Raw genomic sequence first — 19,651 nt, forward strand, 5'->3', positions numbered from 1 at the left:
ACTGTCTCTGGTCTGTGAGAGGTCTGTTAGGTCTGTGAGAGGTCTGCTAGATCTATGAGAGGTCCTCTGTAGTGTTCTCAGAATCTGGGTGAGATGTCTCCTCCATGTGTCTCCATGCTCCAACTGATCTCCTGAACCTGGTGATATCTCTTATATTGTCTCCTTGAGAGATGTCACATCATACTGCTGATGTCACCATTTGACCTTATATGGAGCTTACTTGGTACCTATGTCCATATATGGTGTGTGTATCATATGTGACGTCAGCTCAGATTATTTATGTCCGCCTCTTCGACCCTCCTGCTCCATATATGGGTATCTTGTATATGGTCAGGGGCGTCACACCAAATTCTGGGCCCTGGGTACAAGGATTCACTGCGGGTCCCCCCATGAATGTTAACCACTGAAAAATAGCAGATATACAAGCTCACAGCGCGGCACCGAGTGCCACGCTGCAAAGCTTGTAGATCTGCTATTTTTGAAAAATCGTGAAAATGTTTGCAAGAAACATATGTTTCTATGTCAGTGGTGCTCAAACTTTTTCAAAATGATGTGAATTTGGCCACGGACCCCCATCTCAAAATATTTAGTTCCAGGAACCCCCCAGAAGCAAAATTTGAGTTACAAATGTTCACTTAAAAAATACATATATTCAAAGATTTGCGCAAATTTTCACGACTTTTAAAAAATAGCAGATCTACAAGCTCGCAGCGCGGCACTCAGTGCCGCGCTGTGAGCTTGTATATCTGCTATTTTTCAATAGCTAAAGTTACTAGGGCCCTTCCACCTTGGGCCCTTGTAACTCAGTCCCACTTTCCTACCCCTTGTGACGCCCCTGTATATGGTCTCTGTGTAGAGTTCCAGAGTCTACACAGTTTGGTAGCTCTATCTATCAGACAAGACAGACCAGCTTCAACATCAGCCGCTAGCCCATGACCATATATGGGTCATGGGCCAATAGGTTGCGTCAGCCTAGCCTCTGGTGTAACCATGGCGATCTAATGTGGTCCGTCTAGTCCAGTGGATCTTAAGCTTTTTCATGTCAAGGACCTCCAAATTGATAATTGTTTGACCATGGACACCCATCTGAAAATGTCTTCTGCCAGGGACCCCACAAAAAACATGATCAGAGCACCCCTAATGAACAGGCTACATCCTAGTAGATCATGACCTGTACTTGCCCGACTGGCAAGTAGTGCCTCTGAGACCTCAGTGTCAACCCTGTAAGAGGTTTCTCTACCCCAGTGTTTCTCAGCCTTTTGTTCTGCATGGGCACACTTTTCATGTCCCAAGAATACATGGGCACACCAACATAATATGGGGATGTAAATATCGTCACTGTCGGGAAGAAACCTTGTATCTCCAAGTTTTTAATTTGTACGTTTCTTCGCAAAGTAAGGCCCTGCTTCATCATACAAGGCTGTCGCACAACAGTAGTGAAAACAGCCGATCTACAAGCACACAACGCCTCGCACCGCGAGGCGTTGTGTGCTTGTAGATCGGCTGTTTTCACTAGTTTAAATCATTTTTAAAATGATAAATACAATACTGGCTTTTCAAGCAGTTTCAAGGGGCACACTTGACCCTTCACAGGGGCACACCAAAGGTCCCCAGGACCAGTGGTTGAGAAACACTGCTTTACCCAACAGCAACAATAGTCATAATATAATAATCCTTTGTTTGTTTTTGCAGGTTGGAACCTTGAACCAACCAGACCAGCTCATGTGGAGCAGCTCTCTGCTCAGGGCCGCCACCTGGTGGTTGCAGGTGGCGGGCCAGCGCTGCACTAGTCTGAGTAGGCTTCCAACTCTCCATAGACACTGCTTTTCAGCGTCTGCTGTGAGACTGTTAACCCTGAGGCAGCAGCACGTCGCTCAGACATCCTGCGGTCGCTATGCGACCTTCGTCTCCTCGCGCAGACGGTTTCTGGGCGGCGGCGACCCCCGACTGGCCCTGGGCGTGTCCTCCAGGAGGTACAAGAACGACACCAAGTCCCACACGGTGGTCCCTGCCAGCCCCGTGTCGGTGACGGAGATCAAACAGTACCTGCGCTCCAAGGAGGTCCCCTTCCAGGACGGCTACAGCTGCCTGCACGCACGCTCCATCTTCCTGGAGCCACGGGTGGAGGTAGGGCGGGGCCATGGGGTGATTGTTACTATCAAACCCTCCACCAGCTGTCAGTCAAGCCCCTATCAGAGTCGGTACCGCGGTGAAGAGCAAAACTACAACGTTGTGTCATTCCTCGCGGTGAAGAGCTTTCCACCGCGAGTCCCGACACATCTCTCTGTTTTTACTTTCAGACAGACAGGCTCTTCACCCCATTCACTGATTGGTCGATCTAGACCAGTCAGTCACGGTGAATAGGACTTCACCGTGACTGACTATGATGGCCTACACTTGTTTTCTGACTTGAGGTGGAAAGCTTTACACCTAAAATTTGCAGTGGATAGCTCTTCACCTTGGACTCTGATAGGGGCTTCAGTCTGTCCGTCTGTCTGTCACACGTCACACTTTTGCCCTTCTCATATCTCCGTCACCGTTGCCCCTATCCATGCCAAATTTTGCACACACACTCCTTGGCTGCCAAACCACAACATCCACCCTCCAATTCTCACATGGCCCTCTTCTAGCGCCAACATGAGGCCCATTCTTGTAACACACATTTTTTGGACACTGCTCCTACAAATTCTGCCCTAATATCACACAAAACGGTAAACAGTATGTCTACACTCATGTCATCAACATGGATCTGTCCCATATAGCGCCACCATCAGGACGATTTATTTCAAAAACATTTTTTGACACTGCTCCTACAGATTTTGCCCTAAAATCACGCAAATCGGTAGCCTAGTTCCAGACCCTGAATCGCTAGCCACACCCCTTTAAATTCTTTGTTTTGGCGATTCAGGTCTAGCATCGCTCTCATAAGAAGAGGCCTGCCTCGGTTGAAAATCCGATCGGCGAATCAGCGTCGTGAATCAGCGTCTTGTGATCAGCGTGGGTGGGGGTTTCCCAGAACTTATGTGTGTTTCCAAGTACACCAGCGCCGCCGCCGTACCATACCGCGCATCGCGTCGCGATAAAATGCGGTAAAATGCGATCGTATCGATCTCGCTATGAAACACCAGTAGCAGGCATGTTATGTTGTTTTTGATTACTAGTTCGTAGTGCTCCTATTCTGACTGTTTCTTTGGTTAGCAAGTAGCACTAGCAAGCAACAGGCTAGCCACTAGCCAGCCACACTGAACCAATCGCTGAAGACTGCCTTTTTTTTGGCAACGCCCATCCCTGCAATCGCCTTCGGTGGAAGTGAGTTCAGACTGAATAATGGAGTGAAACGAAATGTCAATTCAGGCTGAGTGTCAGGCTAGCAAATCGGGACACAGTATGTCTACACTCATGTCATCACCATGGATCTGTCCCATATAGCGCATTTTGCTCTAAAATCACACTACGACCTGACGGTCGCTTATCTCCCGATTAGGGAGTCTTACTGGTAAATATCGTTGAGAGACGATACAATGTCTCCACGATGTGCCTTTTCAGAGGTATCGTATATATGTGATACAATGAGGGAGCCTTATAAGAAATTCTGTTGAATTGTTAATACATAGAGTCATTGCAGAATTCATTTAAACCTGCATTTTGGTCTAAATCAGTAGTTCTCAAACTTTAAAATGTCAAGGTCTCCCCTTAACTCTGACAGTATACAAATGAAACCAAATGCACCCGTAAGGGTCCATTTGACAGTTACTGACAGTTACTGTCAGAGTTGCATCAAATTTAGACATCCCAAAAGGAACCCAGAGAGTCCCTGGACCCCACTTTGAGGACCACTGGTCTAAATGGTCCGTTACTTAGTTTTCTCTTAGTTTTTGTTACCTTGTACTGTTACTGGTTGTACTGTTAAGTAAAAATAACCATGAAAAACAACATGAAAAAGAATCTTGATACAGCTTTGATAATATGGTGATATTGTGTTCTGTTTTTCCATATGGCCCACCTCTAGGCTGAGGAGGAGGAGGCAGTGGAAGGGTCTCCTCCTCCTCCTCCGTCCTCTTCCTCTTCAGGGAAGAAAGAGGACGTGTCGTTCTCCCTGTTCATCGATAAAACCACGGGACAGTTCCTCTGCAAGGAGACACTGATGGAGGGCAGCTGGGAGGACCTGCAGGTAGGATTGTTATCGAACAAAATAGACGATAAAACGTCTCTGATAGAAGAGGGGTTTAAAGGGGAAGACCACCCATGTTCAATATTGAACTAACTGTCATTAATATACCTTAGAGGAGTTGTGTGCAAATAAATAAAAAAGTTCCCCCTATTCTGTGTTGTCTAGAACTGGACGATTGATGTTGGGGTTTGTATTGCAAATCACAAAGTGATGACATCACACATTGTACTTTACAATACAAACCCCCAAAATCAATCCTCCAGTTCTAGGCAACACAGAAGAGGGGGACATTTTTATTTATTTGCACACAACTCCTCTAACTTATATTAATGACAGTTAGTTCAATATTGAAAATGGGTGGCTTCCCCTTTAATTACTTTTCCATTCCATATAGCTACTACTCTTGGTCTATCGATAAATGTGTGTAATCTCTGTGTTCATGTCAAGGTGCGGGTTTGTCCATATGTGTTGAAATGTCCATGTATTTGCTAGAGAATCACAGTGTTTACTCATTTATACAACATTTTCCCTTACAAAACATGCACTTTTGACACGTTTCACACAGATTTAATGTCTTATGTCTTTGCTAAATAGTTACTATATCCATTTTAAATCACTGAATGGAATCGTATCGTATAGCCATGAAAGAAACAATATCGTCCATGTATCGTATCGTCAACCATGTATGGTGATGCGTATGGATTCGTTGTTCAGATGTATTGTTCCACCCCTATCCTAACAGGACTGTGTGGAGGTGATGAGGGCAGAGGATCAGACCTTCCTGCCTCCCAGTGGTCTACTGGGGTACCTGGAGACCCCTCTATTAACATGTATGGTTCCATCCTAACAGGACAGGATGGAGACCCCTCTATTAACATGTATGGTTCCATCCTAACAGGACAGGATGGAGACCCCTCTATTAACATGTATGGTTCCATCCTAACAGGACAGGATGGAGACCCCTCTATTAACATGTATGGTTCCATCCTAACAGGACAGGATGGAGACCCCTCTATTAACATGTATGGTTCCACCCCTATCCTAACAGGACTGTGTGGAGGTGATGAGGGCAGAGGATCAGACCTTCCTGCCTCCCAGTGGTCTACTGGGGTACCTGGAGACCCCTCTATTAAAACATATGGTTCCACTCCTAACAGGACTGTGTGGAGGTGATGAGGGCGGAGGATCAGACCTTCCTGCAGCCCAGTGGTCTGCTGGGGTACCTGGAGACCCCAGAGGAGCAGCAGGAGAGGCTGAGGGAGCAGGACGAGGCCCAGAGGCTGTGGGACAGCTCTGTACCTCTGGGGGACGTCCCAGAGGAGGAGAGGACGCTCATCAAGACCATGTTCCAGGTACTGCTCACCTTATGGAGGGTATGGGGATTTTAGGGTACTTTAGGGTATGCTCACACAGGGTATGGAGATGTTAGGGTACTTTAGGGTATGGTCACACAGTCAGAGGCTGTGGGACAGCTCTGTACCTCTGGGAGACGTCCCAGAGGAGGAGAGGACGCTCATCAAGACCATGTTCCAGGTACTGCTCACCTTAAAGAGGGTATTTCACTGCATGCACAATGTATCTAGATTAGAATATATAAAAGTTTTCATTTTTGAAGAAATTAATTATTAGATTATTAGATCTTTATAGATACAGTATGTTTGAATTCAGGGACTGAGTGAGTAGCGCTAGAAGCTATTTTGAACATTTAGCAGCTCTGCTGTTTATTTTAAGTTTTTTGTAATTGTCTAATTGTATAGTTTGACATGTGTCTGTGTGTCGTTTTTTTTTTTCTTCTTCTTTAATCAATTTGTCTTTCACAACGTATGCATGAACAAAGTGTTTGCTATGTGTGGGACCCAGATAGAGTTGACTTACTGTACATGATGTGTTCTCTCTCAGATCACCAAGCTCTCTGACGCCACCTTGAGGCGGTTCGGGGTGCAGCTGTTCCGTCCCACCAGGAGCCTGGTGTTCCCCTGGTTTGGGGGTCCCTCCTCGGGGCTGAAGGGAGTGAAGCTGCTGTCCGCACAGCTCCACCCTGACACCGGGGGGGTGCAGTACACGGAGGCTAGCGTCCCCAGAGCCTCCGCCTACCACTGCCTGTTTGGACTGACTCTGGTGGGACGCAAAGACACACAGGTACAGAGGGGAAACGCCCACGGTCACGACTTTTATGAATGAATATTTTATTTTCGTGACTGGACACATTTCTTGACCCATCGGAATTAACCCATTCAGAACGGGTACACTATATTGTGTATCATAATTTTATGCTTTAACTATTGAAAAATAGCAGATATACAAGCTCACAGCGCGGCACCGAGTGCCGCGCTGCGAGCTTGTAGATCTGCTATTTTTGAAAAAATCGTGAAAATTAGAATTTTGACCCGATTCTATAAGTGTCTTTTGAATTCTAAGGTTTTTTTGAAAAACCTGTGTTTCTATGTCAGCAATCTGGCCAGCCATCGTCAAGAAAAGGTCCTTTTCACTTCAACTGGAGCTCAGTTAGTCTGTTCTTGAGAGACTACTATGTCAGCGGTTCTCAAACCTTTTCATGTGAAGGACCCCCAAAATGATATGTATTTGGCCACGGACCCCCATCTCAAAATATTTAGTTCCAGGGACCACCCAGAAGCAAAATGAGTTACAAATGTTCGCTTTGAAAATACATGCCTGGAACTAAATACTTTGAGATGGGGGTCCGTGGCCAAATACACATCATTTTGGTGGTCCTTCACTTTAAAATTTTTGAGAACCACTGACATTGTTAGTCTTTTCTTGAGTAGTCTCTCAAGAACAGACTAACTGAGCTCCAGTTAAGTGAAAAGGACCCTTTCTTTGATGATGGCTGGCCAGATTGCTGACATAGAAACATAGGTAAAAAAATAAAAATAAAATAAAACTTCAAAAGACACTCGGGTCAAAATTCAAATGGTCACGATTTATCAAAAATAGCAGATCTACAAGCTCGCAGCGCGGCACTCGGTGCCGCGCTGTGAGCTTTTATATCTGCTATTTTTTAATAGTTAAAGCATAAAATAATAATACACAATACTGTGTACCCGTTCTGAATGTGTTAATAGATCTTTTCTTTTTGTCACGTGACGCCCCTCGCTCGAGTCTGTCTTGGTGCATTGAGAACCCACTGGTTCAAGAGTCTCATTATTGAGACTGATTGCTATATTATGATTGCTATAGGCCTGGAAATGGGGTTACTGTAGATACCTTGGAAAAACTATGATAAACGTTTCTAAATATAATTGTTATATATGTGTGGTACCCCTGCAGGTGGTGTTGACCTCCTGTGAGCTGGATGCCCTGGCAGTGAGCCAGGTCACGGGTCTGCCCAGCGTGGCACTGCCCCGTGGCATCAGCTGTCTCCCCCCCGCTCTGCTGCCGTACCTGGAGCAGGTAAACATGTACCTTATTACTGCTGAGGTAAACATGTACCTTATTACTGCTGAGGTAAACATGTACCTTATTACTGCTGAGGTAAACATGTACCTTATTACTGCTGAGGTAAACCTGTACCTTATTACTGCTGAGGTAAACATGTACCTTATTACTGCTGAGGTAAACATGTACCTTATTACTGCTGAGGTAAACATGTACCTTATTACTGCTGAGGTAAACATGTACCTTATTACTGCTGAGGTAAACATGTACCTTATTACTGCTGAGGTAAACATGTACCTTATTACTGCTGAGGTAAACATGTACCTTATTACTGCTGAGGTAAACATGTACCTTATTACTGCTGAGGTAAACATGTACCTTATTACTGCTGAGGTAAACATGTACCTTATTACTGCTGAGGTAAACATGTACCTTATTACTGCTGAGGTAAACATGTACCTTATTACTGCTGAGGTAAACATGTACCTTATTACTGCTGAGGTAAACATGTACCTTATTACTGCTGCCTTACCTAGAGCAGGTACTGTAGCACATACTTTATTACTCTACCGCTTTATGTTAAGAATTAGATTTTTATTATTTTATAGCTTGTTATTTAGAGCTGAGTAGCACTTAAACCCTCTATAGTTGATAAAACAGACCTGTAAAGAGCACATGTGGTAACACTCTTATTTCACACTGCACAAATCAATACGCAAATAAATAACTGATCTAGAAACTCACAACATGTTAGATCAGCTATTTTTTGTCAACATCCCCACCCTCACAGAATATTGTTGCTGGGCTGGAGATTCAAGTGGTTTTACAAAAGTAGCATTTTTTAGTTTTAAACACATTATGGCGATAATATTGTTCTTTTCAAATCTTTTTTATTGAAACACAGTGTTGCATATAAGGCGGGTATACGTAGTGATGATACCCCAAATCCCATTCCCATCACAGTAATTGTTTGCACAAAATAGCATGAGATCTGAGGCTATCATATAGAACAGGAAGAAAAACCCTGCCCATAAAAGGTAATAAAAGAAAAACATTTGTATTCCCAATTTAGTATTTAAGCCAATTCCCCAAGCCTGGTGCTCTATGCTAGATCTGTGTCTGCTAATCCCCATAGTAGTCATTGGGAGGGTGAAGACAACAACAGGTCTCCTCCGGTACCCGAGCCGTCATGCCACCATCTTTTTTTCACCTGACATTAAAGGACAACTTTAGTTTTTTACAACAAGGGTTCAACATTTAGGTTGTAATTAAAGAATATAAAAGATGAGCGTTAAAATTATTTCATTTACTTCTTTCTATTGTTTTAGAGATTCTTATTTCAGTGGTTGGGGGCATGCGTACAAGTGCCTAAATATGTCATGTTACACAGAATAAGCCCATTCCCAAGATACAACACAACCTTTCATGGTTGGATGTGACTTATTGGGCTAGAAGTTTTTCTTTAAATAGCAATAAAGAAACTGCTGGCTTATTGTGTCTAAAAATACGTATTTAGCCACTTGTACGCATGCCCCCATGCGTACGCATGCCACACATTTTAGCACGGTAAACGCGATAAAGCAATAGAGCGAAGCAAATGAAAACATTTTAACCCTCACTTTTTCTTTTCTCTAATTACAATCTAAAATATGAACCCTTGTTGTAAAAAACCAAAGTTGTCCTTTAAGCCAATTCCCCAAGCCCTGGTGCTCTATGCTAGATCTGTGTCTGCTAATCCCCATAGTAGTCATTGGGAGGGTGAAGACAACAACAGGTCTCCTCCGGTACCCGATCCGTCATGCCACCATCTTTTTTTCACCTGACATTGAGGAGCATCACCGGGGGGGCGTAACGCATGTGGAGGTACACGCTATCCCCCCAAGTTCCACCCCTCTCTGAACAGGCGCCCTGACCACTGTGGAAACCATGGCGATAATATCGTGAAATATTTTTCCATATCTCGTCCCACATGCAGTTCAAGAAGGTGACCCTGTGGCTGGGGGGGGACATGCGCTCCTGGGAAGCCTCCAAGCTCTTCTCCAGGAAGCTGGGTCTGAAGCGCTGCTCTCTGGTGCGTCCGGGGGAGTTCCAGCCCTGTCCCAGTGAGGCCCTGGCTCAGGGTAAGAACCTCAACCTCATCCTCAAAGCCTCCATCCCAGCCGGTCACAAGTCCATCGTGTCCTTCAGGCAGCTGCGTGAGGACGTGTACGGAGAGCTGTCCAACGTGGAGCAGGTGGCCGGGGTGAAGTGGAGCCGCTTCCCCGAGCTCAACAGGATCCTCAAAGGACACCGCAAGGGAGAGCTCACCGTCTTCACAGGTATGTAGAGAGTACAGCGTGGAGCTCATAAGTAGGGATGGAGCTCGTTAACTCTTTTACCGCTTTGGACGTTCCCGTTCGACCCATTTTTCACGGCGGCGCACCGCCAATAGTACGTTCTTTGGCTCATTCTTTTGTACCTTGTTTTGATGTCTGTAAACTGATGAGGGGTCGCGCGGGTGTGTACCGTTAACACATCTCCCGTAATAGTGCTCTCAAAAAATCTTCCTTGTTATTTTTTCTGGGTCTACTGCTCTGTAGCGATTTAGTGGTCTGGACGGATGGCAGCCGACCGCGGCCATTTCACATTAATTCTTGCATGAGGCTGCCCTTTACTGCCAGTATGGCCAAAGTACACCTATTTAATGAGAAAAGAAAATAATAATAATTAAAAAAAAAATGAATACATCTTTGTCTATAACGTCGCAAAGGTACGCTGCTTTTGCTGGCACCAGACCCAATAAATAAATAATAACATCTGGCAGTAAAACTGTTAATTTGTATTGATAATGAGCACATTATCCATCCTTCTTATTGAGCCTGGCTTTCATCCAGCCCACTACTATTGAAAGTTTTCTAATATTTTGTGGAAAGGCGTGAGACAACAAATTCTGAACAGAACTGGTATCTTTTATTATTGGCCAGTTGTTGTGACTGTGAGTTTGTGGCCGACCACCATATATGAATAAACAAAAGTAACAAATATCATTAAATATCATTAAAACAATCATTCATTAGTGTGCAATAAGTGTTAAATGGCTTTATATTATGAATAGTACTGTAATAATGTCTTGATGGCCTCTTGTCTTGATTGTTTAAACATGACATCATGGGCCGCTATGCTGAATAACAAGCTTGATAAGCCCAAAGCTTATTGATACCGGGTACTCAATACATGTGTTATCAAGTTTGTAGCGGGCCCTTGTTTCCAGCTCCATCCCTAGTCATAAGCCTATCGCTTTCATGCTGTTTGTTGTGGTCAAAAGTGATTTATTTTTTCTCCAAGGTATTATTAGTTGACATCAAACACATCGCCATGCCTTGGTTGTCGCCCCGTTGTCTATGAATAGCATAGCATCAGACGGTTGGTTTCAGCACATGTTGCGACGTGTACAAACATCACATACAGTTAAAATTTTTGACCAATAAAAGTCAGAAACACAGCCTAGATGTTATTTAGTCTGGAGTTGTCTTTTAACCGCACATCCATTGGTGAGGGTATGTGCATCATGCATAAAGTGAATGTCATATCGAGTGGCAAAGTGAGTTTAACGTTGTTTAGATCAATCAGATAGGACTGTTATGTGTGGATGTATGGGCTGTCAAGGCCAGAAAGTAGTTTTTGCCACTCAGTAGGCGTTCCTGCATAACCTCTGGGGATGATGATGGCGTCACGCGTTGTTATGTGGCCTCTATGCCCTACTTGATCATACTACAGTGTCGCACAAAAGCAGCTAAAAGCAGCAGATCGATCTGCTGCTTTAGCTATTTCCTTAATTAGATTTTTTGAAAAGTAACCGCTTTGGACATAATGAGGTTTTTCCAGCCAGAGACAGATGTATTTCTCTCCATGGACGGGAGAGTATTTTGTTGCAGGTGTTTCAGTCCGAGTGTATCAAAAAAGCAACTGGGTTAAGCACCGTTGGTCCCACCAGTTTAACATTCACCAGGTTAGCATTCACTAGCGTCGGCAGGTTAGCATTTCACCAAGTTAGCATTCACCAGTGTCGGCAGGTTATCATTCACCAGGTTAGCATTCACCAGTGTCGGCAGGTTATCATTCACCAAGTTAGCATTCACCAGTGTCGGCAGGTTATCATTCACCAGGTTAGCATTCACCAGTGTCGGCAGGTTATCATTCACCAAGTTAGCATTCACCAGTGTCGGCAGGTTATCATTCAGCAGTGTTAGCTTTACTGAGGTTAGGGTTAAGGTTAAGTTTAGGTCCCCCAGACTTTCGTCGCCTCCGCGCAGCCAATCACAATCTTCGGTCTGCCTTAACCCAGTTGCCTTTTTGATAAACTCGGACTGAAAGACCTGCAAAAACACTCTCTATTACTGTTATTACTGGTCCGTACATACCACCGGCGAATTTGGTGAATAGCGAATTAGCGCATAATTCGCCTTTTTTTTAAACCTTATAAAGTCAATGGAAGCGTCCACACCACCAGCAAATTTAGAAAAAGCGAAAAGGCGTTTTTTATTCGCCCTTGTGTCGAATTTAGCGAATGTTCGCTGGCGAACTCCTCTCTTTCTCTGTATTAAATCAAGCTCACTATCCTACTTAAAGAGAGAGAGAGAGCATGGTCGAGGGACCTTCCCTTTGCATTGAGGCCGAGGGGAACAGTGTTTCTTTTCCGTGTCTCGTCTGTGTGGCTGCTTGGAAAAAGTACTCAAATGTCTACTGGTAAAAGCATGGTTTATGTATATTTTATTGTTAATTTATACCTGCAAAAAGACTAATGTTTTAAAATAAATCGCTGGGTATTAAATACAATATGATCCGAAATGTAGTGGAGTAGAAGGAAAGTACTGGGAATTGGATTCAAATACAAATACCTACAAGTACATGATACTCAAGTAAATGTACTTTTAATTACTTTACACCACTGCTGCTGCGAGCTGCCTGCCTGTCTGTGGGGGAACGGAGCGGAGGGGGAACGGTGAACGAGTGTTGTCTCTTCTGTGATGTGATGGGTTGTGTGCGCCGGTGAAGACTTCTATTCTTCTTTTTCTTTTTCTTATTTAATAGGCTAACAACCACGGCCAGGTCATCATCACGTGAGGATGTAGTATCTATTGTTTTATTTGTTTTTCCCGTCCGTTCTCCTCTCTCCTCTCTCTAATTTTTTCTACTTTCTGTGGCTACAGGCAGATATCACCCCCTCTTTTCTTGGCGAATTAAGCGAATGTTAGACGCATATTCGCGTCGCTTTTTGGTGTGTATGGAAAAAGGGCGAATCGCGAATACTTCGCTTTTTTGGTTCGCTTATTCACGTCGCTTTCGCTAATTCGCCACTACGTACAGACCTTTAGAGATATCTCTCTCCATCCACCCTGCAGGTCCTACAGGCAGTGGTAAGACTACGTTCATCAGTGAGTTAGCTCTGGACCTGTGCATGCAGGGCGTCAACACGCTGTGGGGAAGCTTTGAGATCAACAACGTGCGTCTGGCCAAGATCATGCTGACCCAGTTCTCCATGCAGCGTCTGGAGGAGAACCTGGAGCAGTACGACTACTGGGCCGACCGCTTCGAGGAGCTGCCGCTCTACTTCATGACCTTCCACGGACAGCAGAACCTCAAGTAAAGCTGCTTTGCAACCATTTAGGCCTAGACATATTGAATGATTTAACTATTGAAAAATAGCAGATATACAAGCTCACAGCGCGGCACCGAGTGCCGCGCTGCGAGCTTGTAGATCTGCTATTTTTGGAAAAAGTCGTGAAAATGTGTGCAGATCTTTGAATATATGTATTTTTAAAGCAAGATTTGCACACATTTTCACGACTTTTTCCAAAAATAGCAGATATACTGTACAAGCTCACAGCGCGGCACCAAGTGCTGCGCTGAATATATATGTATGCGCTGAATATACAGTATATGTATTTTTAAAGCGAACGTTTGTAACTCAAATTTTGCTTCTGGGTGGTCCCTGGATCTAGGTATTTTGAGATGGGGGGGGTCTGTGGCCAAATACATATCAGTTTGGGGGTCCTTCACATGAAAAGGTTTGAGAACCACTGACATAGTAGTCTCTCAAGAACAGACTAACTGAGCTCCAGTTGAAGTGAAAAGGACCTTTTCTTTGACGATGGCTAAGCCAGATTGCTGACATAGAAACATAGGTTTTTCAAAAAACCTTAGAAGGATTCAAAAGACACTTGTAGATCTGCTATTTTTGAAAAATCTTTTTTTTAGATTTTTTCTTTTTCTTTGAATATATCTTTTTTAAAAGCAAACATTTGCAACTCAAATATTTGCTTCTGGGTGGTCCCTGGAACAACATATTTTGAGTTGGGGGTCTGCGGCCAAATACATGTAATTTTGGGGGTCCTTGACATGAAAAAAGTTTGAGAATCACTGATTTAGAAGAAGGATTTGTCATATCACGATTATTGTGACCGAAGAAATCGCGATTTACGATGTGATAATCAAAATCCATTATCCTGGGGCGGAACATTTGCAAAAAAATAGCAGATCGACAAGCTCACAACGCTGCACCGAGCAGCAAGTACGTATATTATATGTACCTTTTAGCAATTATAGAGGGTTTAAGTGGTACCGGATATGCAGCTCGGCAAATACAAGGTGAATTGATCCCAGTGCATGACGGAGGACGATATCAGGATAAAAAATTAAATCTCCACGATATGATTATTATCCCTACTTCATATCTTAGATTGTGATTAGAGAAAAGAAAAGGTGAGCTTCAAAATGTTTTCATTTACTGCTTGCCATTTTATAATGATTTTTTATTTCAGTGGGTGTGGGCAATAAGCCCATTCCCAAGATGCACCGCAATCTTTCATGGGCAGATGTGACTTATGGTAGCTGGTAGTGTTACTGTAAATACTGATGAAGACATCGCTTATTGTGTCTAAAAAGTCATATTTAGCCACTTGTACGCATGCCCCCACCCACTAAAATGAAAATCGCTAAAACGGTAGAAAGTAGTAAACAAAAACATTTTAACACTCATCTTTTCTTTTCTCTAATTACAATCTAAATTACAATCTAAAACCCGATTCTGCAAAATAGTCTTCTAAATCCTAACAGTTTTGTGAGAAACCTCTGTTGCTATAATATATCAGTGGAGCTCAAAACCTTTTCATGTCAAGGAGCCCCACGATTAGTTGTATTTGGCCGCCGACCTGCATCTCAAAATGTTTTGTTCCAGGGACACCTAGAAGCAAACCTTTTTCGCTTTAAAAAATATATATTCTAATACTCATCAGCTTGTAGAGAATGGTATTTTCAGAATGCAACAACATGATGTTAACCTCTCTCTCTGCATGTGTACAGGACGGTGTTAGACACCATGCAACATGCTGTGCACATGTATGTTAACCTCTACATGTATGTTAACCTCTGTCTCTCTCCATGTGTACAGGACAGTACTGGACACCATGCAACATGCTGTGTACATGTATGACATCAACCATGTCATCATTGACAACCTGCAGTTCATGATGGGGCAGGAGAACCTCTCTGTAGACAAGTGAGTGAAAAATACACTAAACTACACTAAACTAGTGGTTTCCAAGCTTTTTATTCCCACTGTACCGGTGGTTCCCAACCTGTTCTGGACTGGGGCCCCCATCTGACCATTTCATACGGCAGCCATTCTCTTTCTACACGTTTCTGTATTGAGGGTTTAAGTGGTTAACTGTCGGAATATCCAACACAACACGTTGATAGTGTTGTCTAACAAGTCTATGAAGCTACTGTAACTGTATCTATGACATCTATGAAAAGGTTTAATCTGCAACACAATGTTATACAATATGTTGTGGGGTGGTGGGGTTCATCTCTCTCTCAGCTGAAAAACATTGAAGATTTGTTCACTGAATCATCACTAAAACTAACAGCCTTGTTCATTGTGATGTGTCAGGTTTGCGCTGCAGGATCACATCATCGGTGCCTTCAGGAAGTTTGCCACCAACAGCAGCTGCCACATCACTCTGATCATCCACCCTAGGAAGGAGGAGGACGACAAGGACCTGCAGACTGCCTCCATCTTTGGAACCGCTAAGGTAAGGGGAACAGCCGCTAAGGTAAGGGGAACCGCTAAGGTAAGGGGAACAGCTAAGGTAAGGGGAACAACCGCTAAGGTAAGGAGGTTGATTGAGAGGGATGTTTTGGTGTGTGCGCTGCTGGAAGTTTGTGTAAAATAAATAATAAAAGGGGATTGTAGCCCTAGATCTCAAACACACTTGATGGTTAACAGTTCTACTGCCAGATTTATTATGTATTTATTGAGGCTGGTGCCAGCAAAAAGCAGCTTACCTTTGCGATGTTTTGGAAAATTATCTGTTGATTATTTCCAAACTAATTTATTTTACAATGGACGCTCATATGTGTACTTTAGCCTAGCTGGCGGCAGAGGGCAGCCTCATGCAAAGAATTAATGTGAATTGGGCCGCTTCGCTTGCCATACATTCAGAGCATAGAAATGCATTTTCTAGATCAGATCCACAGAAAAAAGCCAGGAAGTGATTTGGGACTCCATTATTGCTAACGTGCGGTGGATTTTTGAGCATTAGGGGAGATGTTTTTACTGTACACGGCGGCACGACCCCTCATCAGCTTACAGTCATCAGAAGAGGTAAAAAGAACGAGCCGTATTGGCAACGCGCTTGGGTCAAAATTGGGGCGAACGGGAACGTCCGAAGCAGTAAAAGAGTTCAACCAAAATGACAAACAATAAAATGTTCTGACCCGAAGCTGCATTGATCCGACCCGGTGGGTTTCTGACCCTTAGTTTCCCCCCCTCCTCCTCCCCCTCCTCTGCAGGCCAGCCAGGAGGCTGACAACGTCCTCATCCTGCAGGAGAAGAAGATGGTGACGTGTCCGGGACGGCGCTCCCTGCAGGTCACCAAGAACCGCTTCGACGGAGACGTGGGGATCTTCCCCCTGGACTTCCTCAAGACCTCGCTCACCTTCGCTGCTCCCGCCAAGGTGATGAGGAGGATGAAGAAGGACGAGAGCCCCGCCGCAAAGGACGCCACCACGGTATGGGACGATAATAGTGACGCACTGTTATATCGGCCACACATCGGTGTCGGCCGATGTTTGCCGCTATCGGTCAATATCGGTATCGGCTAATAAAGCTGACATTAACCGATATTTATCTGTTGTTGGTAAGCATACATTTTGCACTGGCTATGTTGGTGTGTTGGTTATTTGCAGCCTACCAAGAGAGTCGATTCTGAGCAGTTATTTCTGTTGATTTATTTGTTTCCCTGTCGCAAAAGAGGGATATAATATCACCAAAAACTAGCCTAAATAAACAAATATCGGTATCAGTATCGGCTATCGGCTAAATTGTTATTTTAAACATCGGTATCGGTGTCGGCCAAGAATTTCCATATCGGTGCATCCCTAGCCCTCTAAGGCCCACGGTTGTAATATTACAACGTTTGTATTTTATCCAAAAAAAGGTTTAAATCATTTTATTTTAGCTCCCCCTACCACCTAAACACCACCATTGGATTCTATTGTTTAGTATTACAATGCCATTGGCCACAATATTTGCATATAAATACCCCCCACAGTGGCTGACATTCACACCCGCCACACCCGCTGAAATTCCAGAGTTTTGACGAACAACATCTCACTTTTTCATGGAAGCTATACCTCAAAAAAACATAAGTAAAATGCCTGTACTATTCTTTTTGGTGATCATTAGAATGTCTAGAACATGTACATATGTTATTATTTTGAAAAATATCCCCCATATGTAAATTAGAGCATGATTTATGATTTTTGATTTATGGCTATAAAATCTTACAAAAACATTTTTTTGAAAAAAACATTACATTTTCCTCTGAATAGGACTCCTACAACACCATCTGATTTTTTTCAATTTTTTATTTCAAGTATTTCTTAATGCGGGCCTTAGAGGGCTAGACAATAATTAAGCAATATTATACTCGAGGGTAGGGTTGAGTGCCCGTAGGCAGTGCAGAAGGTACAATAATCACATAACCAACACCCTCGAGTGTAATATTGCGATTATACAACTGTTGCCCTTAAAAAATAAACACGTCAACTTTATTTCATTGTAATTAACTCAGTTACTGCCAAATTAAATATGCCTTCTAATGGCATTATTGCCATAAAATCTCCATAGACTCCCATGTAATTTATAGTGCACAGATCATGCACGCCCATGCACAGATCATGCACCATGTTTGTGCAGGCTGTTCACAGCTTTCAAACAAAAAAAAAAAGATTGGAAATCCGTTCAGGCATTCTTGAGATAATAGCCATTATGTTTTACATTATGTAAGCAAAGATGGCTGCCCTGTATGAAAGATGGGGTTGTATGGGGGGTGGAACATGCAAAATCGCGATTGAAATCATGTTTACTAGATTTAATGGGGTCCAAAAAAAAAAAAAAAAAAAAATCTAAGTAAAAGTTGCCAAAAGTCATCTGGCAGGGAAGTCCATAGTGAGATAGTTGATCTGAAAGTCGTTTGGCACTGTATGAGTTAAGATATTCGATAGGAATTTGTACATTTTTAATGCCACATTTAGCTACTATGTCCCTGAACCTCACATAAAAACTGCTAGCCCAGCCACTAGCATAGTGTGGGGAGAGGGGAGCGACCAGCACAGATGATATCTTTGTTTGATGAGACCTGTGTGGTAGTGCTCGTTATTCACACGGGTAGAGAGCTATTTCAACCAATCAGATGGCTCCGTCGGAACTACCTGTTGTATAATTAATATTATCGTTTATCGTGATAAGAATATCTCACGTATGTCTCTCAATATGCACTGGGATCAATTCACCTTTGATTGGCAGAGCTGCATATCCAGAACCATTTAAACCCTCCATAGGAATTGGTCAAATGATGGATGGTTTAAATGGAAATAATGTAAATGGTAAATGGTGCATTTATATAGCGCTTTTATCCAAAGCGCTTTACAGAGATTGTGCATTACATTCACCCATTCACACACACATTCATACACCGGTGGCGGAGGAAACCATGCAAGGCACCAACCTGCTCACCGGGAGCAATGTGGGGTTCAGAGTCTTGCCCAAGGACCCTTCGACATTAACTCAGGGGGAGCCCGGATTCGAACTGGGTGTTCTGATAGCGGTTTCTCTACCCCTGAGCTATGCCGCCCGACTTGTTTTCACACTCTACCAAATCTGTTTGCCAAAGAATTGCCGATCTACAAGCTCACAATGCATCGCGTTGTGACTGTGAGCTTGTAGATCTGCTATCTTTTGGCAAATGTTCCACCCCAGGATAATGGATGTTGGGGATATTTTGACTATCGCGATAATATCGTAAACCGCAATTCCTTCGCTCACGATAATCACGACATGACATTTTCATATCGTCCCTTCTCTAGACGACGGAGAAGAAGAAGGCAGTGAAGAAGATGGAGACGGCGGTGGAGAAGGGAGACGAGGCCGCAGAGAAAGAAAACACAAAGGCTAAGAAGTTGGTGACTGCTGCTGAGAAGGAAGGTACAACAGCTAAGAAGCAAAACACAACAACGGCGGAGACAGAAGACGTGACAGCGGTGGAGAAGGGAGAGGCGACCGCGGAGAAACAAGCCTCGACCGCCAAGAAAGGAAACGCAACGGCAAAGAAGTTGGTGACGTCTGCAAAGAAGAAAGGTACGACGGCTAAGAAGGAAGACGCAACAACGGCGGAGACGGAAGACGCGACAGTTGGGAAGTTGTAGACAAAACGAAGGGAGAGACGAACTCGTCGAAGGAAATAAAGTAGATAAAATAAACCAGCCAAAGAAACTTAAGGTCGGCGTTCAGATGATGCCGTTTCCACGAGAAAATGCCAACATGAAACGTCAGATCAGATATGCCTTCCGTTGAGACAACAACAGCATTTTCGGGGGTTTGGAAACGCAACAAAGTAAGACCGGGTTTTAGAGTGGAGAAGTTGACAACGGTGTCCCCTCGCGTCACCGTCTAAACAGCAGTAGTCTCGTGTAGCCAGACGACTATTCCACAATCTCTGAATGCTATATAGAGTCTGGAACGGCAGCTCCCGAACGGCGAGT

At 43.7% G+C, this 19,651-nt stretch overlaps 1 protein-coding gene across 1 annotated transcript; it reads left to right on the top strand.

Annotated features, from left to right (window-relative positions):
* Positions 1–1,722: 1,722 nt before the first annotated feature.
* Positions 1,723–19,315, top strand: twnk (twinkle mtDNA helicase; the record flags this gene model as incomplete). Its single annotated transcript, XM_080746972.1, has 11 exons — positions 1,723–2,127; positions 4,076–4,171; positions 5,329–5,523; positions 6,071–6,310; positions 7,460–7,582; positions 9,543–9,885; positions 12,949–13,189; positions 14,997–15,104; positions 15,498–15,639; positions 16,400–16,618; positions 18,977–19,315. 11 exons carry the CDS (start codon positions 1,723–1,725, stop codon positions 19,313–19,315), a joined length of 2,451 nt encoding a protein of 816 aa, XP_080603098.1.
* Between the last annotated feature and the right edge of the window lie 336 nt (positions 19,316–19,651).

This window comes from Nannobrachium achirus (genome assembly GCF_963921795.1).
Source record: "Nannobrachium achirus genome assembly, chromosome: 18".
NCBI lineage: Eukaryota > Metazoa > Chordata > Actinopteri > Myctophiformes > Myctophidae > Nannobrachium > Nannobrachium achirus.